The 17,909-nt window shown below is 47.2% G+C and overlaps 1 protein-coding gene across 4 annotated transcripts in view; it reads right to left on the bottom strand.

The window, feature by feature from the left end:
- DOCK11 (dedicator of cytokinesis 11) overlaps positions 1-17,909 on the bottom strand; it is a 177,349-nt gene that overhangs the window by 107,592 nt on the left and 51,848 nt on the right. For all 4 annotated transcript variants that reach the window (XM_080990309.1, XM_080990310.1, XM_080990307.1 and 1 more), the window contains exons 17-19: positions 15,267-15,457; positions 11,860-11,925; positions 11,442-11,534 (exon numbers count right to left, since the gene is read on the bottom strand). In XM_080990309.1, coding sequence (XP_080846435.1) covers positions 11,442-11,534; positions 11,860-11,925; positions 15,267-15,457 — 350 coding nt within the window. The remainder of the gene's footprint in view (positions 1-11,441; positions 11,535-11,859; positions 11,926-15,266; positions 15,458-17,909) is intronic.

The raw sequence follows: 17,909 nt of genomic DNA, 5'->3' as shown, positions 1-17,909 counted from the left end.
CATAGGGAAGTTTTCTTAACGTTTTCTTATGTTTTTATTTATGTTGGAAGCTGCCCAGAGTTGCTGGGGCAACCCAGGAAGATGTGTGGGGTATAAATGGTAAAATTATCATTACAGAATGGGACGTCCCTATTTTCATCAGAGAAATGTTGGAGGGTATATAGGTCCCTCCTTGAGCCAAGAAGACTGAGGGAAGGAAAGGTCAGCAGATTGCAGGTACAGGCTATTGTCCCCCAGGTTTTGTTTCTGTGGATGAGCGACTTCCTTTCCTGAGCAGATCTTGCCCTGTGTGAGGGCAGGGGGTGAGGGGAACAGATGTTTTGGTTGTTGTTGTTAATGTGCAAAACTGCCTTGTACCAAGTCAGCTTATTTCCGCATCTGTCCTAGTATTGTCTGCTCCAGGGTGTAATGCAATGCTCCCCCCCCAATTCGCCCCCCCCTAGTTAAACTTATTTGGTACAGTCCAATCTCCAGATAATGAAGGTAGATGTATTAGGATAGGTCTGCCTCCAGCCAGGGCAAAGCTGGAAGGAACTGAGACTCCGATGTAGGAGAGGATCTTCCTCAGTTAATTCACACTGCCTCTTTTTATAATGAAGGCAATATTTTCACCACGTATCTCAATCAGAGATTAAGATTTTTAATAGAGCACAAAACTGCTCCTCCGCAACTGTGGCTGCCAATCCTGGCAAATTCCCAATTCCTAGCTATGGGTGGTAGGATTGTCTCTTTGCCTGAGTTCATTGGGACATTCTGTGTAATAAATCATTTAAATATGCACTGTTGTGTACAAAATGTTTTGCACATGTATATATACACATTGTTATGGATTGGTGTTGAATTTTATTTGCTGAATTTTATTTACGAGGAAATAGGCAACTGAAATAAATGGGGGGAAGTTTATTTATTGTCTATTTAATTTTTGAGGGACGCGGGTGGCGCTGTGGGTAAAACCTCAGTGCCTAGGACTTGCCAATCGAAAGGTCGCGGTTCGAATCCCCGCGGCGGGGTGCGCTCCTGCTGCTCGGTCCGAGCGCCTGCCAACCTAGCAGTTCGAAAGCACCTCCGGGTGCAAGTAGATAAATAGGGACCGCTTACCAGCGGGAAGGTAAACGGCGTTTCCGTGTGCTGCTCTGGTGCCGGTTTGCTAGAGCAGCTTCGTCACGCTGGCCACGTGACCCGGAAGTGTCTGCGGACAGCGCTGGCTCCCGGCCTCTAGAGTGAGATGAGCGCACAACCCTAGAGTCTGGCAAGACTGGCCCGTACGGGCAGGGGTACCTTTACCTTTATTTAATTCTTTGGGTGTTTCCACTTTCAGCTGGTGACTTTTCTAAAAGTGGAGGTGAAGACTAGGCCAGAATATATTAGGGATATGTGCAGTACATTGACTTATTTATTTATGAATTGTTTTATCCCAGCCTTTAGTTGGGTTGCCATATTTCAAAAAGTGGAAGTCTGGACACAAAAGTTGAGTTTTTTAGGCAAAGTAATTTAACTTTTTTTGGTTTTGGGCTAAATAAATAAAGTTTTTGAGCTATTTAAAGGAAATTCGGCAAAATATACACTTCCAGCATGGACGTATGGGAGCCAAAGGGCTTCCAAAACAGTTTTACAGATCAATGAAAAAAATCTGAAAGACAGGACATAAAAGGAAAAGGGAAGGAGGAGGAAGGAGGAAAGCAATAGGCTCAGGCACTAGTTCTTAAGGTTATAATGACCAGTTGGAGTGAAAAAAGTGCAGGGAGCTTGATGGAACGACTGCTGCTAGGTGACAGATGCAGGAAACCCAAAAGCAGCTCTGAGGAGCAGTGATAGAATAACCCTGTGTGATGGGATGATGAGCTGCTTGTGCGTAAAATCGTATCCCCTCAGAGTTTGTTCAAGTCCACAAACCTCTGTCTGTGACGGAGCCCCTCAGACATGGCTCCTCTAGTCACTAGCAGATTCCGACAGTGGTTGCTTTCGGAATCGCTTCCAACATAAAAGCTCCTTAACGGAAACACATCTTCTGGACTCTCTGCGTGACAGTTTCCGGCGAGGAGTGGGTGTCCCTACAGGAGGTCCTGAAACCTCCCCACTGTTTTCGCTGGAAGTGTCTCTGAGCCATCCCTCCAGCTCACTTTCCCTCAGCTCACCTCCTCTCCCCCTACTGGTTCCCTCTTCAGCTGCTGAGTCTCTCCCAACCTGTGTGAGCCCTTTCACCTCCCTTCCTTCCGATGGCAGTTCCCTGACATCCACCTCCCCTCCAGGGCCCCCTTCACCCCCTCTCGCCCCCTCTACGGGCGGTGAGGAGGCAAAACCCCGGAATGAACTTCCTTCATCTTCCGATGTCTCGAACACTTCTCTCCACCTGTTGCGATTCCTGGTCTCGAAGTACTCCTCCTCCTCAGAGTCCATCTCCCCTTCCCCTTCCGAGTCCGGGAATCCTTCCAACTCCTCCTCCTCATCGGTGGTCCCAAAGTATTCCCTCCGGAACCTCTCCACAGGCTGAGGTTTCCTTGGGAACCTTTGATGGAACGTTTCTATCAATACCTCGTCATTGATATCTTCTGCCATTACCCAAGTGTTTTCTGACTCCGGTTCTCCTTCCCACGCTACCAAATACTCCACCTGATCCCCCTTCCACCTGGCGTCGAGGATTTCTGCCACATGGCTGCTGCATTCTCTTTCTTCTATGACCGGTCCCCGAGTGGCCATCCCTTCTCGTCCCCCCTCATACGGTGACAGTAACGACCTGTGAAATACTGGGTGCAGTTTCATGTGGTTGGGTAACCGGAGCCTGAAAGCCACTGGGTTGACCTGTTGAATGACCTCAAAGGGACCCAATCTCCTGGGTCTTAATTTCTTACAACCTCCTTTGAACGGCAACCCTTGGGTTGACAGCCACACCCTATCTCCCACCCTTATGGTTTCACCTTCCCTTCGGTTCTTGTCTGCCTGCCTCTTGTATTCTTCCTTCGCCCTTTCTAAGTTGAGTTGGAGCTGACGATGGATTGCTTCCATTTCTTCTACAAAATGCTCGGCTGCCGGGACGCTCCATCTCTCCCCTTCTCCCCCTGGGAAAGCCCTGGGATGACACCCATAATTAGCCAAGAAGGGGCTCATCCCTGTGGACACATTCTCGGCATTGTTGTAGGCAAATTCCGCCAGCGCCAACTTTTCTACCCAGTCATTCTCTCTGTCATTGACATAACACCTCAGGTATTGCTGGAGGACACCGTTTGCTCTTTCCGCCTGCCCGTTGGTTTCAGGGTGCCGGGCAGTCGAAAAGTTGACCTCCACCTGCAGTAAGCTCATGAGCTTCCTCCAGAACCTGGAAGTAAATTGTTTTCCTCGGTCTGAGACCACCCTCAATGGCACCCCGTGCAACCTAAAAATGTGTTCTACAAATAACTTCGCTGTCTCTTCCGCCGTGACTGCATGCGAGCAGGCTACAAAGTGGCACATCTTTGTTAGTAGGTCTACCACCACCATGATGGCTGTTTTCCCCTTGGACTTTGGCAGATCAGTCATAAAATCTATCGACACTGCCTCCCAAGGTCGTTCTGGGGTTGGTAAGGGTTCTAATAGCCCCGCCGGCGCCCGCCTCTCCCCTTTGGCTCGCTGGCATTCCTCGCACCCTCTTACATACTCCCGTACATCTTATCTCACCTTAGGCCACCAAAATTCCCTGGTGACCAACCACATGGTTTTGTGTTGTCCAAAATGCCCCGCCGTGGGGCTGTCGTGCAACTGCTTGAGTACCCTCCCCCTTAAGTCTCCTTCAGGGATATACAGTGCCCCTTTGTAATACAAAGCTCCATTTCTTTCCTCGAAACCCCCTGGTTCCTCTCCCTCACCCCTAAGACCTCTGAGCTTATTCTGGGCGTATTCATCATTCTCTGTTTCCTCTACCAGTTCTCTTTGTCCCACCAATGCCGCCCCACACACCCAGCGGTCCTCTGGAATGACATGTCTCTCTTCGGGTGCTCCCTCCCCCTCCAAATATTCAGGTTTGCGTGAGAGAGCGTCCGCCCTAATGTTCTCTGGGCCTGGCACGTAACAAATCTCAAAGTTAAATTTGGAGAACTCCTGGGCCCATCTCACTTGCTGTTGGTTGAGCACTCGTGCCGTCCTCCAATACTCTAGGTTCTTGTGGTCAGTGCACACTTGCACCTTATGTTGTGCGCCAATTAGCAGGTGCCTCCATCTCCGGAACGCCTCATGAATGGCTAGTAGTTCTCGGTCATACACCGTGTAGTTCCTCTCGGATTTGTTCAGCTTTCGCGAAAAAAAGGCACACGGTCTCCACTCTGACTCCTCCTTCCCTGGCTGCAGAAGCACCGCCCCAATCGCTCTGTCTGATGCGTCAGTTTCCACTCTCATCGGTTTTTGTAAATCCACATGCAGGAGTTGTTGTTCCGAGGCGAAGGCCCTTTTTAGTTCCTCAAATGCTCGCTCCGCCTCCTCAGTCCAAACGAACTTCTTCTTACTGCTGAGACAGTCCGTAATGGGCGCCGTCAGGTGGGCAAAGTTTCGGATGAACTTACGATAGAAGTTCCCAAATCCTAGGAACCTCTGCACATCCTTCCTTGTTTTGGGTGTTTTCCATTCCAGCACCGCCTGGACCTTGCCGGGATCCATGGCCAATCCCTTGTCTGACAGGCGATACCCCAGGAATTCCACCTCCTTGGTATGAAACTGACACTTCTCCAGTTTCACCCACAGCTGGTTGGCTTGCAGCCTGCTCAACACTTCTCTGACGTCTCTCACATGCTGCTCCTCATTCTCAGAATACACCAACACGTCGTCTAAGAAGGCCACACAATTCTTGTAAAGCAAAGGCCCCAGGACGTGGTTCATAAACGATTGAAAGCACGCGGAGCCTGCTTGTAGGCCGAAGGGCATAACGAGATATTCAAATGCCCCTAAAGGGGTGAACATGGTGGTTTTCCATTCATCCCCCTTCCTTATTCGTATCAGGTTGTACCCCCCCCCCTTAGGTCCAGCTTTGTGAAAATCTTTCCCTTCCGCACCCTTGTCAAAATGTCGTCAATCCTGGGCATAGGGAAGGCCACTGGTTCTGACACTGCGTTCAAGGCCCTGAAGTCACACACCAGCCTCGGCTTGTCCGTGTTTTTTTTATCCACAAAAAACACTGGGCTGCCCCCCACCGCCCTGGACTCTCTGATGAACCCTCTCTTCAGGTTCTTGTCAATGAACTCCCTTAGCTCCTGCATCTCTCTGTCTGACATGGCGTACAGCTTGCCTACAGGGAGCTGTGCCCCAGGGAGTAAATTGATTTGACAGTCAAAGGGTCTATGCGGGGGTAGTTGGTCAGCTTCCCTTTCGCTGAAGACGTCGCGGAGATCTGCGTATTGTCGTGGTACCTTCACGTTCTCCGTTACTTCAGTCCCTGCTAGGGTGGCTTGGGCCCCTGCCAAACCCTTTCCCTCTTTGCAGTGTTCTACGCAATGTGCTGAACCAAAAGAAACCACTCTCTGATGCCAGCCCACCAGCGGATCATGTAACGCTAGCCAGCTCATCCCCAATATAATGGGAGCTCCTCCCAAGGTGGCCACATTAAACGCTATCAGTTCGGTGTGCCTTGCCACCTTCATTATCATTGGGACGGTCTGCAAGCTGACTTCTCCTCCCAACAGCTCCCTGCCATCGATCGTGGTCACCTGCAGGGGGTTGCTTAAAGGGATCGTCTGTATCTGGTGTTCAGCTGCAAACTCTTTGCTCATGAAATTGCAGGAGCTGCCTGAGTCCAACAGCGCCTTTATCTTTAGAGGGTGTCCGTTTGGCAGCTCTAGCGCCACTTCTATCACTAGGGCGGGTTTAGGAGGTTCTGGCGTGGGCACTTTCACTGCTCTTTGGCCTGGCTGCTGTGCCCCGACGGTGGCAGCCAGGCGTTGGCTTTTACTTGCTCCGGTATTTCTTCCTCTCTTCCCTCCACAGCTCCCACCATCCCTTGCCATTCCTTCCTCTGGGGGCAGACTCTGGCAAAGTGACCTGGCTGTTGGCAGAGATAGCATTTCCGGGCGCCTTTTCCCTCCTTCTTTCCCCCCTCACTGGGCTTTGAAACTGCGCGCGCGCTGTTCCGATTTCCATCGGCTCTGCCGGCGGGAAAGTTGGCTCTGGAATGTCTGGAATGCGGAACTCCTTCCAACGTTCCCCCTTCCCTTCCCGCCTCTCCAATGCTCTCGCCTCCTGGCGCGCTCCTATGGTCAGCGCAGATTTGGTCAGCTGGTCCATAGAATCCGCCCTGGGGCCCCGGGAAAGTTCGTCTTTCACAGCCGAAGAAAGCCCTTCTTCAAATAGCATTTGAATGGGTTCCGCCGATAAGTCCCACCCCAATCTGTGAACCAGCATGGTGAACTCAGTCCAGTACTCACGGACAGATCGGCTCCCCTGTTTGCAAGCCATTAACTGTCTGCGCACCACTCCCTGTTCAATATCGCTGGAAAACATCAGATCCATGGCGCGAAAGAACTTCATCGTGTCCTTTAGGACGTCACTATTCGCTGCCATCAGGGGTCTAACCCAGTCTCTCGCCCCCTTTTCAAGATGCCCAATCACGAAAGCCACTCGTGATTCCTCGTCAGGGAATTCATCAAACTGCAGATTGAGGGCATATTGCATCTCTGTCCGAAAGGCATGATAGTCTTTGGGCTCCCCCCCAAACTTCTGCACCAATCCTGGTACCTTTCTGGCGAGCTGGGTGGCTTTCCCCTTTTTGTCTGCATCCTGAGCCCTCCTCTCCTCAAGCCTCGCCGTCTGCAGCGCTAGCTGGACCTCCAACACCCGGTACCTTTCTTCCAGGCTTGGACCCGCTCCAGCTCCTGCTTCTCCGGTTCCGGCTGGGTTGCTCATGATGCCTTCTCCTGCACAAGCTGCTTTCAAAGTCTGTCGGAATGCTGTGATGGGATGATGAGCTGCTTGTGCGTAAAATCGTATCCCCTCAGAGTTTGTTCAAGTCCACAAACCTCTGTCTGTGACGGAGCCCCTCAGACATGGCTCCTCTAGTCACTAGCAGATTCCGACAGTGGTTGCTTTCGGAATCGCTTCCAACATAAAAGCTCCTTAACGGAAACACGTCTTCTGGACTCTCTGCGTGACAGTTTCCGGCGAGGAGTGGGTGTCCCTACAGGAGGTCCTGAAACCTCCCCACTGTTTTCGCTGGAAGTGTCTCTGAGCCATCCCTCCAGCTCACTTTCCCTCAGCTCACCTCCTCTCCCCCTACTGGTTCCCTCTTCAGCTGCTGAGTCTCTCCCAACCTGTGTGAGCCCTTTCACCTCCCTTCCTTCCGATGGCAGTTCCCTGACACCCTGCTTCCTTTCTCTCTCTTTCTATTCTGCAGCCTGGGGGAATATTGGCATTTACTCAGTAACAATGGACATCTATTTCCAGCATGGCCTACTTTCAAAATATTTCAATCTAAGCCCTGATGCTTCACCCATTGTGCCATTTTAAGTTACACTGTGTTGTGCACATTCAAACAGCATTCTTATACAAGCACATTTCTCTCATTGTTTATCTGCATTCCGCCTGCAAATGCAAGAGAACCATATTAGGGACACAGCCAACACTTGGCTATGTGTATATTCTGGACAAAATGGCCACCTGGAGTTCCCAGTGTGGCACCATGGCAACCTCATGCAACTCCTAGGTGCATGCCCAGACCATTTGCCCTCCCATTTTTAATGGTTTTTGTTGTTTTTTAATTGCTGAGTAACTGGAAAGGACATGCAGACACCCAATGAGTTTTCCCATAATGTCTCTGGATAGGGAAGGAAGAGAAGGCAGACAAGCTAGAGGCCACCAGCAACCCTCTTCCACCCCAGACTTTTGAAAGCAGCTTATTTTAATGCTCCTGTCTGTGCTGCAGGGGGCGGTCTCTGAGAAAAGCTTATGGCCAGATCCCCGTAGGCTCTGTTCACCCTCCGTGAGGGCTCCATGCGCGCCCTCCCAGCGTGTGTCTCCACTCCAAATTCCCCGTCCACAAGGAGGGCACAACACTTGGTCCACCCCAGATGCCAGAAACCCATGCTACATCACTGGTTACAACTGTTACTTTAGATACAGATAAATTTAAAATTAGCGTGCGTTCTCTAAAATTAGACCTGTAGAAGTAATTAGTAGCATAGTTATCAGAGGCAAGGTGAGAGAATGTTCCCTAACAGACACATGGGAGAAACAGACACGGAGAGAAAGAAGGGGAGAAGGGAGGAAAAAGGCTTAAACAACAGGGCATGGTTGTTGTTGTTGTTGTTAACTCAGAAGTAAATAACTGGTTCAGACCGGTGCCTCCCTCAACCACATACCAGCCTGGAGTCTACGCTTAAAACAAGAAGCCCATGGTATCTATTTTGCTGAGGAAAGTTCTTGGATAGGCTGTTTCCTTCAGCTCTAGCTCTTGTGTTTCGCTACCCCCTGCAGAAGTGAGGGAAAGGCTGAGAGCCACAGGGGCGGCAGGAATCACGAGAGAAGTGAGGACCAGCCTCATGGTTTTTCCCACATCGAGACTTTTTACATAGAGCATACATATCATGATTCACGATATATCGCAACATCAAATATGAAACTGTTGCCACAATGTGGACTTCAAACCAGTTTTGGATGAGCAATACATTGCCTGGCCCTAGGTGTCACATTTGTCAACAATAGCTTTAGTCTCCAAAAGCAACAGTGGAGGCACCCGAGGACATGAGAGGGGCAGAAAGTAGGTGGCACCCGGGAGCCGATGGTCTCAGACCCTGAGCAGCCTTGGACACAGTCTTTGGTCCTGCCTGCCTGAGCCAGATAGAAGTGGCCAGCCTACCAGGCAGAGTATAGGTCCGGCAAGACTCATAGCTGATGGTCTTAGGCCACTAAACTTGACAGAACACAGCAAAACAACCAAACTCCACCTGATGGTCATGTCTCTAGACATCCTTAAAGTCTTTGATTGTCTTGAATGGAAATACTTAATAGAAGTATTAACCAGCTTGAAATTCGGCCATAACTTCCTACAAATCCTTTAACAAATTTACTCTAAGGCTTCAGTGAAAATCAGAATCAACAGTCTGGATACCAACAATGTAGAAATTTGAAGAGGCACAAAACAAAGATGTTCATTGTCCCTCTTTTTATTCATCTTGACCCTTGAACCCTAAGCAATCCAAATCTGAACAGCCCCTGATATCAAGGGGGTGGAAACAAAAGGCAAAACCTACAAACTCGGGCTCTTTGCAGATGACCTGTTGGTCACAACCCCAGACCCCATAAACACACCAACCACATTAACCAAAGATATTGACACCTCCGCAATGATATCAGGTCTACAGGAGAATTTCACAAAATCTGAGGCTATGCACTTCAACATAGCCTGAAAGAATTTACTAACATCACAAAAATAACACTCTGCCACACCAAATTTAGATACCGTAGGGTACAAATAACTAGAAACTTCAACAAACTATACCCTCAAAACAATCAATCTCTGAAAGAAAATCAACAAAGGCCTGAAGAGATGGAGTAAAACCAACTTTACCCTCCCAGACAAAATAGTCATGATTAAAACGAAAACCCTCCTGAAGCTAAGCTACCTTTTCCAAACCCTTCCAATCTGGATTCCTCCAACCCAAGTCTGTAAGTAGCAGAAAAACTACACCCATTTATCTTCTCACACAAGAAGCCATGAACAAACTCCAAATCTCTGCACCTCCCCTCCTCAGAAGGAGGATGGCGAATCCCCAACACAGAATTATACCACATCACTTACCAAGTGCAACATATAATCCCATACTTCCTAGAGGGTGCAACAAAACAATGGGTGCGCATGGAGATAGAAACAACAAAAAACGGCCTCCACTGCAGAGTATCCATTCCTGCAAAACAAATGAAGGAAAATTCCCACAACACTAAACAGGTTCACACTGTCTATGTTTAAAGCACGCAAGGAGAAAGCAGGAAAACTGGCCCCATTCCCACCCCCACTAATTCCCCAGGCCCATTGCCCACTCTTGCACCAGGCATCCCAAAGCATCCAAATAAAGACCTGGCAAGCTAGAGGCTTATACTGCCTAACCAATTTTTACAAAAATGACAACCCCATATCAACATGGGGAATACAAGGCAAACTAAGGGATACTTTAATACTCTGGCTGACCCATCACCAACTACACACCTTCTTGAACAACCCAGCAACGGAAGCAGCAGCCAACAGGCAGCTGACTAACTTTGAAAAACTCTTCCTAAGAACAGAAGGTCACAGCAAAAGGGTGGCATCTACAATATATAAAATACTACTCCAAGACACTACAAACCCCTTCACCACAATAAAAGATCAATGGGAGCATGACATAGGATATGAAATAAACTCCACCCAATGGTCAAAAATGTGGTCTAAACCACCATTTAAATCCATCTCAGGCAAAAGAAGAGAACTCGCTGTACAGATGATACCTAACACCACAGAAGCTGGTGCCAATACACTCGGGAACTTCATCTGAATGCTACAGAGGCTGCACCTCCACACGCACATGCTTCCACATGTGGTGGGAATGCCACAAAATTCAATCCTTTTTTATATCATTGGTGCAGGAAATCTGCAAAATAACAAAACAAGTAATAGAAGCAACTCCAGAATTTTCCCTGTTAAATATATTCCAAGACAACAATGCACCTTCACATAACAAGTCACTTACTCTCAGCAGCTAGAAACATCATAACTAGACACTGGACGCTGGTACCAAAACGTATGGGAAACTGCCCTATTAGAAAAGTTAACCAACAAACTTAAACCAGCACAGGGACAAGCAAAGGAGGACACCTTCACCCAGGGGTGTCTCCCTTTTATCATACATACGGCACAATACAGTGATCTATCCCCCCAAACAGCATACAAATCAATATGGCTAATCTGACCCAACAATCCATATGCACCCTTCACCCAAGTAATTTTGCATTTCCAGACACACCGCTTGGCTGCAGGTGTGCACTGCAAAATTCAGAGCAGTGGGGAGCTAGGACAGTGGCTGCATTTCAGCCCTCGTATTCTCGTGGAAAGTGCAACTTCAGTAAGCCAAATTTCAGCAGCTAACTGAATCGAATTTATCTTCTGGAAGAGACCCAATGATCCTAATGCCATTAACCTAGACCCAGTGATTTTAATGGGTCACCTCTGAACACACTTTAGATGCAATCTGCTATTATACTGTCTCTACTGTAACCCGATCTGGGATTTGTTTTTAAACAAAGAGCAGGTTATACTTTTATCTAACAAATAAAGAATTCACATATAAGCATTTGAAAGTTGACCCAACTTAGAATGCAAACTGTGAATGTCGACTCCCTAGCGAATACCACATTTTGTTATGACTTCCCTGCGCTTCCAGAAAACTCTGCCAAGTCACTCAAGCCCCTTTTCTCATGCTTAAATGCCTCAGAGAAGATGTGTTGGGTTTTTCTCTTACCTCATCATAGAACTCTGGATTCTGGTTATGATGCAACACACAAGTGTAGGTGCTTGATGTCAGGAGGGGGCCCCCAGGCTTGCCATAGAAGCACTGCAAGAGATAACAGAAATATAGGGGTGGTAAGAGGAACCCACCTAAAAGGGCATTGTTTGGTCATGCAGTGAATTGGCCACAAAGGTAACTTCATACGTGTTTAGCAGTGATGTAACGGCATGGCCAAAGGTTGCAATCTAGGTTTGCCAACCTCACTGCCCCTCACATGCTCTGAGCATAAGCATGTAAAAAGAGCCTGGCTGGTGGATCAGGCCAAAGGCTGGTGGATCTAGTCCAGCATCCTGTTCTCACAGGGGCCAACCAGGGGCACCAATGGGAAGACCACAAGCAGGACCTGAGTGAAGAGCAACTGGAAATTTACCTTTAAAGCTCTGGCGTCCCCTTCATCAGAGTCTTTGAATTCCATGCGGACAGCAATGTTCCTTGCCTACATGTAGTTGGGAGAATGGTTGGATTCAGAGAAAATGTTTTCTTGCACAGATCCATCTTTCCCTACCCTTCCCCCAAACCAAAACTGATTTTGTGATTGTGTGCACACACTCAAACACATACATATACATTTCTGCAAAAATACATTTTGTAAAATCTGCTAATCCTGTCTCTGCTTCCAAGGGTTTATGACAACCACCCCCAAACCTGGTACCCTCCTGGTGTTGCTGGACTACAGTTCCCATCAACCCTGACCATTGGTCATGCCAGCTGGGGCTGGTGGTTTTTTTGAATTTTTTTAATGATTGTTTTTGGTGCCTTTATGATGTCAATAAGCAGGGAGTTCCAAAGTGTGGGTGCTGCCATTCAAAAATATTGATTTGTGGCACTTGTAACAGTGCCAATTTGCAGATTGATTGATTGGTTGAGTGAGCATATTTGGAGTAGGGTGATTATCTTACAGGAGCAAGCCAGAAGGAAACTACACAGAGCAAGCTGGAGTTAACTGTTTCTTAGCAAAAACATGATCTGCAAAGGAGTCTCAGGTCTGAGCCCAGCAACCCAGTGAATACCTGTGAAGTATTCACTGGGTTGAATACTTCAATGCCTTCTTTGCCTCAGTCTTCTCCGATAAAGAAAACAATGCCCGACCTGAAGAATTTGGAGCAAATGATTCAGCAAAGGAAACACAGCCCAGAATAACTAAGGAGATAGTACAAGAATACTTGGCTAGTTTAGACGTATTCAAGTCTCCAGGGCCAGATGAACTGCATCCAAGAGTATTAAAAGAACTGGCAGATGTGATCTCAGAACCACTGGCAGTCATCTTTGAGAATTCCTGGAGAACAGGCGAAGTCCCGGCAGACTGGAGGAGGGCAAATGTTGTCCCTATTTTCAAAAAGGGGAAAAGAGAGGACCCAAATAATTACCGCCCAGTCAGTCTGACATCAATACCAGGGAAGATTCTGGAGCAGATCATTAAGCAAACAGTCTGTGAGCACCTAGAAAGGAATGCTGTGATCACCAATAGTCAGCATGGACTTCTGAAAAATAAGTCATGTCAGACTAACCTGATCTCGTTTTTTGACAGAATTACAAGCCTGCTAGATGAAGGGAACGCAGTGGATGTAGCCTACCTTGATTTCAGCAAGGCATTTGACAAGGTGCCTCATAATATTCTTGTAAAGAAGCTGGTAAAATGTGGTCTTGACTATGCTACCACTCAGTGGATTTGTAACTGGCTGACTGACCGAACCCAAAGGGTGCTCATCAATGGTTCCTCTTCATCCTGGAGAAGAGTGACTAGTGGGGTGCCACAGGGTTCTGTCTTGGGCCCGGTCTTATTCAACATCTTTATCAACGACTTGGATGATGGACTCAAGGGCATCCTGATCAAATTTGCAGATGACACCAAATTGGGAGGGGTGGCTAACACCCCAGAGGACAGGATCACACTTCAAAACGACCTTGACAGATTAGAGAACTGGGCCAAAACAAACAAGATGAATTTTAACAGGGAGAAATGTAAAGTATTGCACTTGGGCAAAAAAAATGAGAGGCACAAATACAAGATGGGGGACACCTGGCTTGAGAGCAGTACATGTGAAAAGGATCTAGGAGTCTTGGTTGACCACAAACTTGACATGAGCCAACAGTGTGACGCGGCAGCTAAAAAAGCCAATGCAATTCTGGGCTGCATCAATAGGAGTATAGCATCTAGATCAAGGGAAGTAATAGTGCCACTGTATTCTGCTCTGGTCAGACCTCACCTGGAGTACTGTGTCCAGATCTGGGCACCACAGTTCAAGAAGGACACTGACAAACTGGAACGTGTCCAGAGGAGGGCAACCAAAATGGTCAAAGGCCTGGAAACGATGCCTTATGAGGAACGGCTAAGGGAGCTGGGCATGTTTAGCCTGGAGAAGAGGAGGTTAAGGGGTGATATGATAGCCATGTTCAAATATATAAAAGGATGTCACATAGAGGAGGGAGAAAGGTTGTTTTCTGCTGCTCCAGAGAAGCGGACACGGAGCAATGGATCCAAACTACAAGAAAGAAGATTCCACCTAAACATTGGGAAGAACTTCCTGACAGTAAGAGCTGTTCGACAGTGGAATTTGCTGCCAAGGAGTGTGGTGGAGTCTCCTTCTTTGGAGGTCTTTAAGCAGAGGCTTGACAACCATATGTCAGGAGTGCTCTGATGGTGTTTCCTGCTTGGCAGGGGGTTGGACTCGATGGCCCTTGTGGTCTCTTCCAACTCTATGATTCTATGATTCTATGATTCTAACCCATATCTGCTGGTCTTGACCCCATGCAGCAGTTGCTGAGACTGAAGGTCCCCACCTTCCAACAGATGTCTAAGTCCCTTTCTCTCCAGGGTTTTCCCCATGCAATCTGAGATTGCACCTGCGTGAAGCTAGCTTCTCTTCTGCCCTCTTCATGCCTCTCCTGGTTCTGGGAGACCAGGGAAGAGGGGAGCTTGTTTCAGCAGGAGGGGGAGATACTCATGACTCTTCACCAGCCAGACTCCTCTCTGCCTCTTGGCCTCCCTCCTCTCCTGCTTCAGCTTCTGCCTCTGATTCTGGACTTCTATCTGCCACAGGTTCTCACTGCTCACTAAACCCTGTTACCTCTTCAGCTTCTGACACCTTCTCTTCCCCATCTTCTGCTTCTTCTCCCTGTGACCACTCATTATTCTCCCACTACCACTCCTCGAGCTCTGAGGTTTCTTCCCTTGAGGGTTCCCAACATTCTTCTGCAACCAGTCCGTGACAATATCTCAGGTTGTCAAGGGCCTTATATTCTAACAGATGCCAAACCTGAACTAGGTTTGGCAGCAAATCAGCAACCAGTGGAGGTCTCCCAGCAAAGGTTTCATATGCTGACAGTCTCACTCCTGTCACTAATTGTGGCACAGCATTCTGCACTAACTGCAGCTTCTGGATCACATGTGACGGATGTCCCACACAGAGCTTTGGAACATAGGAGAAAAGTCTCATCTTCAGGTCAGAGGGTTGTCCCTTGAAGAAATCAAGTTTTCCCGTAAGGGACTTTGCCTGGGAGAGGTAATCTGGCAGCAAAGGCTAGAAATGTTGCTTTGGGCCTCTTTCAAAACAAGTCGCTCACTTGGAGCTATCCATGGTGCTGCAAGTCCTGACCTGCCTTGCTGTGGCACCAGAACAGCACGGTCCAATACGACTGCATTTCCCCCATCCATTCCACAATGCTGTTCCACTCCCTGCTCAATGCTACTGAATTGTTCTTCAGCTACATTTCAAACTTGCAAATATAAATAAATAAATAAATCTGTGGGCCTGGCTCTGTTGTTTTCAAGCTTACCTTGGCAAATGTTTTCTGGCTGTCATACTTCAAATGCAAAGGATAGACATAGAGCTGGTTTTTGTAGATGGTGAAAGGGTAGCAGTACTTGGCGATCTCAGGGATAAACTCTTCCACTTCGACCGTAATGCTGTCATCCTGGCCCTGCATCTCAAAGGGCTTGATGGGAATGTAAGAGGCCGTGACACAGTCTAGAGGGGAAGCAAAGGCCGCAGGTTGGTATCTTGTTTTCACATAATGCAACAGCAAAAGAAAAGGTACCTTTAACTTGGGTCATATAGGCCTTGTGAAGATGCAACTTTTAACCATGGTTAGCTCCAGGCATGGTTTGTTACCTTAACCCTGATTAAGATTGCAAACCTATGGTGACTCAGCATATCAGCCTCCCCACTTCTTAGGACTTGTATAAGGAGACATTCACAATAACTACTTGTCACCCTGAAAGCAGGGAGATAGCTCTAACCACAGTTTACTTAGCATGTATATGATGCTTAACCAGAATCAGCAACAAGCATAGTTGCTGCCTTAACCCTAATTATGTTCATAGCCCAAACCAAGAGCAAAACCACAGCTTATGCTGCTGAACTGTGCTCAGCCCTCTGGAGAGCAAAGCACAGGAGGACATCAGGGAGACCATATTTCTGTGGATTTCTTCCCCTGCTAGCTCTGCATCAGACAGCCACAGCAATAAAAGTTATCACAGCTGTCTGGTAGCTTAATTTCCCTTTCATGGCTGAAGTCACCATACTAGCAAACAATGGTTAAAGCAGATTCCCTCTCTGCTTACAGAATAACTTGTGGGGACTAGCTGGTGTGTGTCTCTATATTATTATTATTATTATTATTATTATTATTATTATTATTATTATCTGAATATATATATGCCCTCTGGAGGCTCAGAAGAAAAGGAAGGAAAGGTAACCCAAGGCAATCCTATTTGTGCTGGTAAAAACAAAATCAAAGCAGGAGACTCACTGCTTATTATAAATGTATTTATAATCCAAGGCTGCTCAGAACCTGAGACCAGCGGCTGTGATTATTATTGGACTTGCCCCTTGCCTGGCAGGCAGGCCGCTTCTATCTGGCCCAAGAAGACGAGGCCTGGATGAAAAGAGTTATAACCCTATAAGCAAGTATAAGGAATGGATATCAGACTTGCCATTTGGGTGCTGGGGTGGGAGGTATTTAGACAACATTTTAATTCAAATAGCAGCTCTCTGTCAGCAAACATATGTATTAATATGTATTGCAGGGGGTTGGAGTATATTACACTTGGGGTCCCTTCCAACTCTACAATTCTATGACTCTATGATAAAGACTAAAATTTATCCCATGCATCAGGATCCTGATGTTAGTTCAATACTGAAGCTCTGGTCACAACTAGACTGGCATTTCCTAAATCTGGGGAAGCCCCTACAATGGCTGGAATTCCTGCCTGAAACTCAAGTTCTATTTACATTATTCGGCTGGCCAGTTACGAGTGACCAGCCACAGATCATCTGGGCACCTCTTCCTAGAAGAATCATCATTGGAATTTGGACTTTCCCCCTTGTTCCCCTTTCCACCATTCACTGCCTTTTCCCCTTATCCGTGCTGTAGGGAAGGAAATGTGAAGTACCAATCTGGAGCAAAAGACACTGAAACAAAATAAAATAAAATACAAAATAAAAGACATTTGAACAAAATAGATTAGGTGAAGGGCCAAAATTGTGGGATGTAAAACTGCTGTCAAGTACAACATTCCTACAGTGGACATGCTAGGGGATGTTTTGTCCCACTCAGGAGAAGACTTCCTGTTTCCTCCTGAGCTGGACAGACTTGAAGAGGGTGTGGTCTGTTTTACTAGCATGGAGGAGCACACAGCCTCCATGTTCGGATCCGTGTGTGTTCTCCATTGCTGTGTGTTTGGAGAAGTGACTGCTTAGTCGCAGTCACTTGGGACTCACTTCTTTATGGAATAGTTCTAGTTGTTATGTAACCCAAGCCTGCCTTCAGGGATAGGTCTGTGAACCTGAATGAATCTGTAAGTAAACTACTTTTATATTAACGTGAATCAGATTCTATTGTTTCTTCTTTTTAAGAGGGATTAGAAGGGATTTTACCAGGAAGGAATCTTTAATAGTAAGACTCAGATGAGTAAGCAACAAGCTGATCGCTGCGTAATATTAAAAGGGGAATGTTTGGAACTTTGCTAGAATACGGAACTTGCTAGCGCAAGTTAGGAAGGATATCATTAAATAATATAGCCTCTCATCCCTCCATAATCATCCCCACAAAAATCATTCCCTTGGAAGGTAGTGAGCTAGTGTCTCCCACTAGCTATGGTCTTGGTCCTGAAGGGGTTTGTCTAAGAAAAGAAAACTACTCTTCCAAGTCCATTTCTTTAGCATTCGTATTGCTGTAAAAGCAAGTTTCCGAACTCAAGTTCCAACCTTGATAGTTGCTCCTTAATTGTGTAGTTGCTGAATCCAATAGGGACTTATCAAGCTCAGAACTATTCTAGTCCTGATGTACCTTCAAACCACTACTAGCTTCAGTTTCTTTGCTGGTGGTTCGTATCTGCAGGGCTACAATCAGAATTCCTCTCTCCATGAACTTGACTAGTGTGCTGATTATTGTATTCACAGCCAGAAACTTCCTCTT

The sequence above is a fragment of the Podarcis pityusensis genome (assembly GCF_964106645.2).
Source record: "Podarcis pityusensis genome assembly, chromosome: Z".
Lineage (NCBI taxonomy): Eukaryota > Metazoa > Chordata > Lepidosauria > Squamata > Lacertidae > Podarcis > Podarcis pityusensis.
This window is presented reverse-complemented; position numbering and strand designations above follow the sequence as displayed.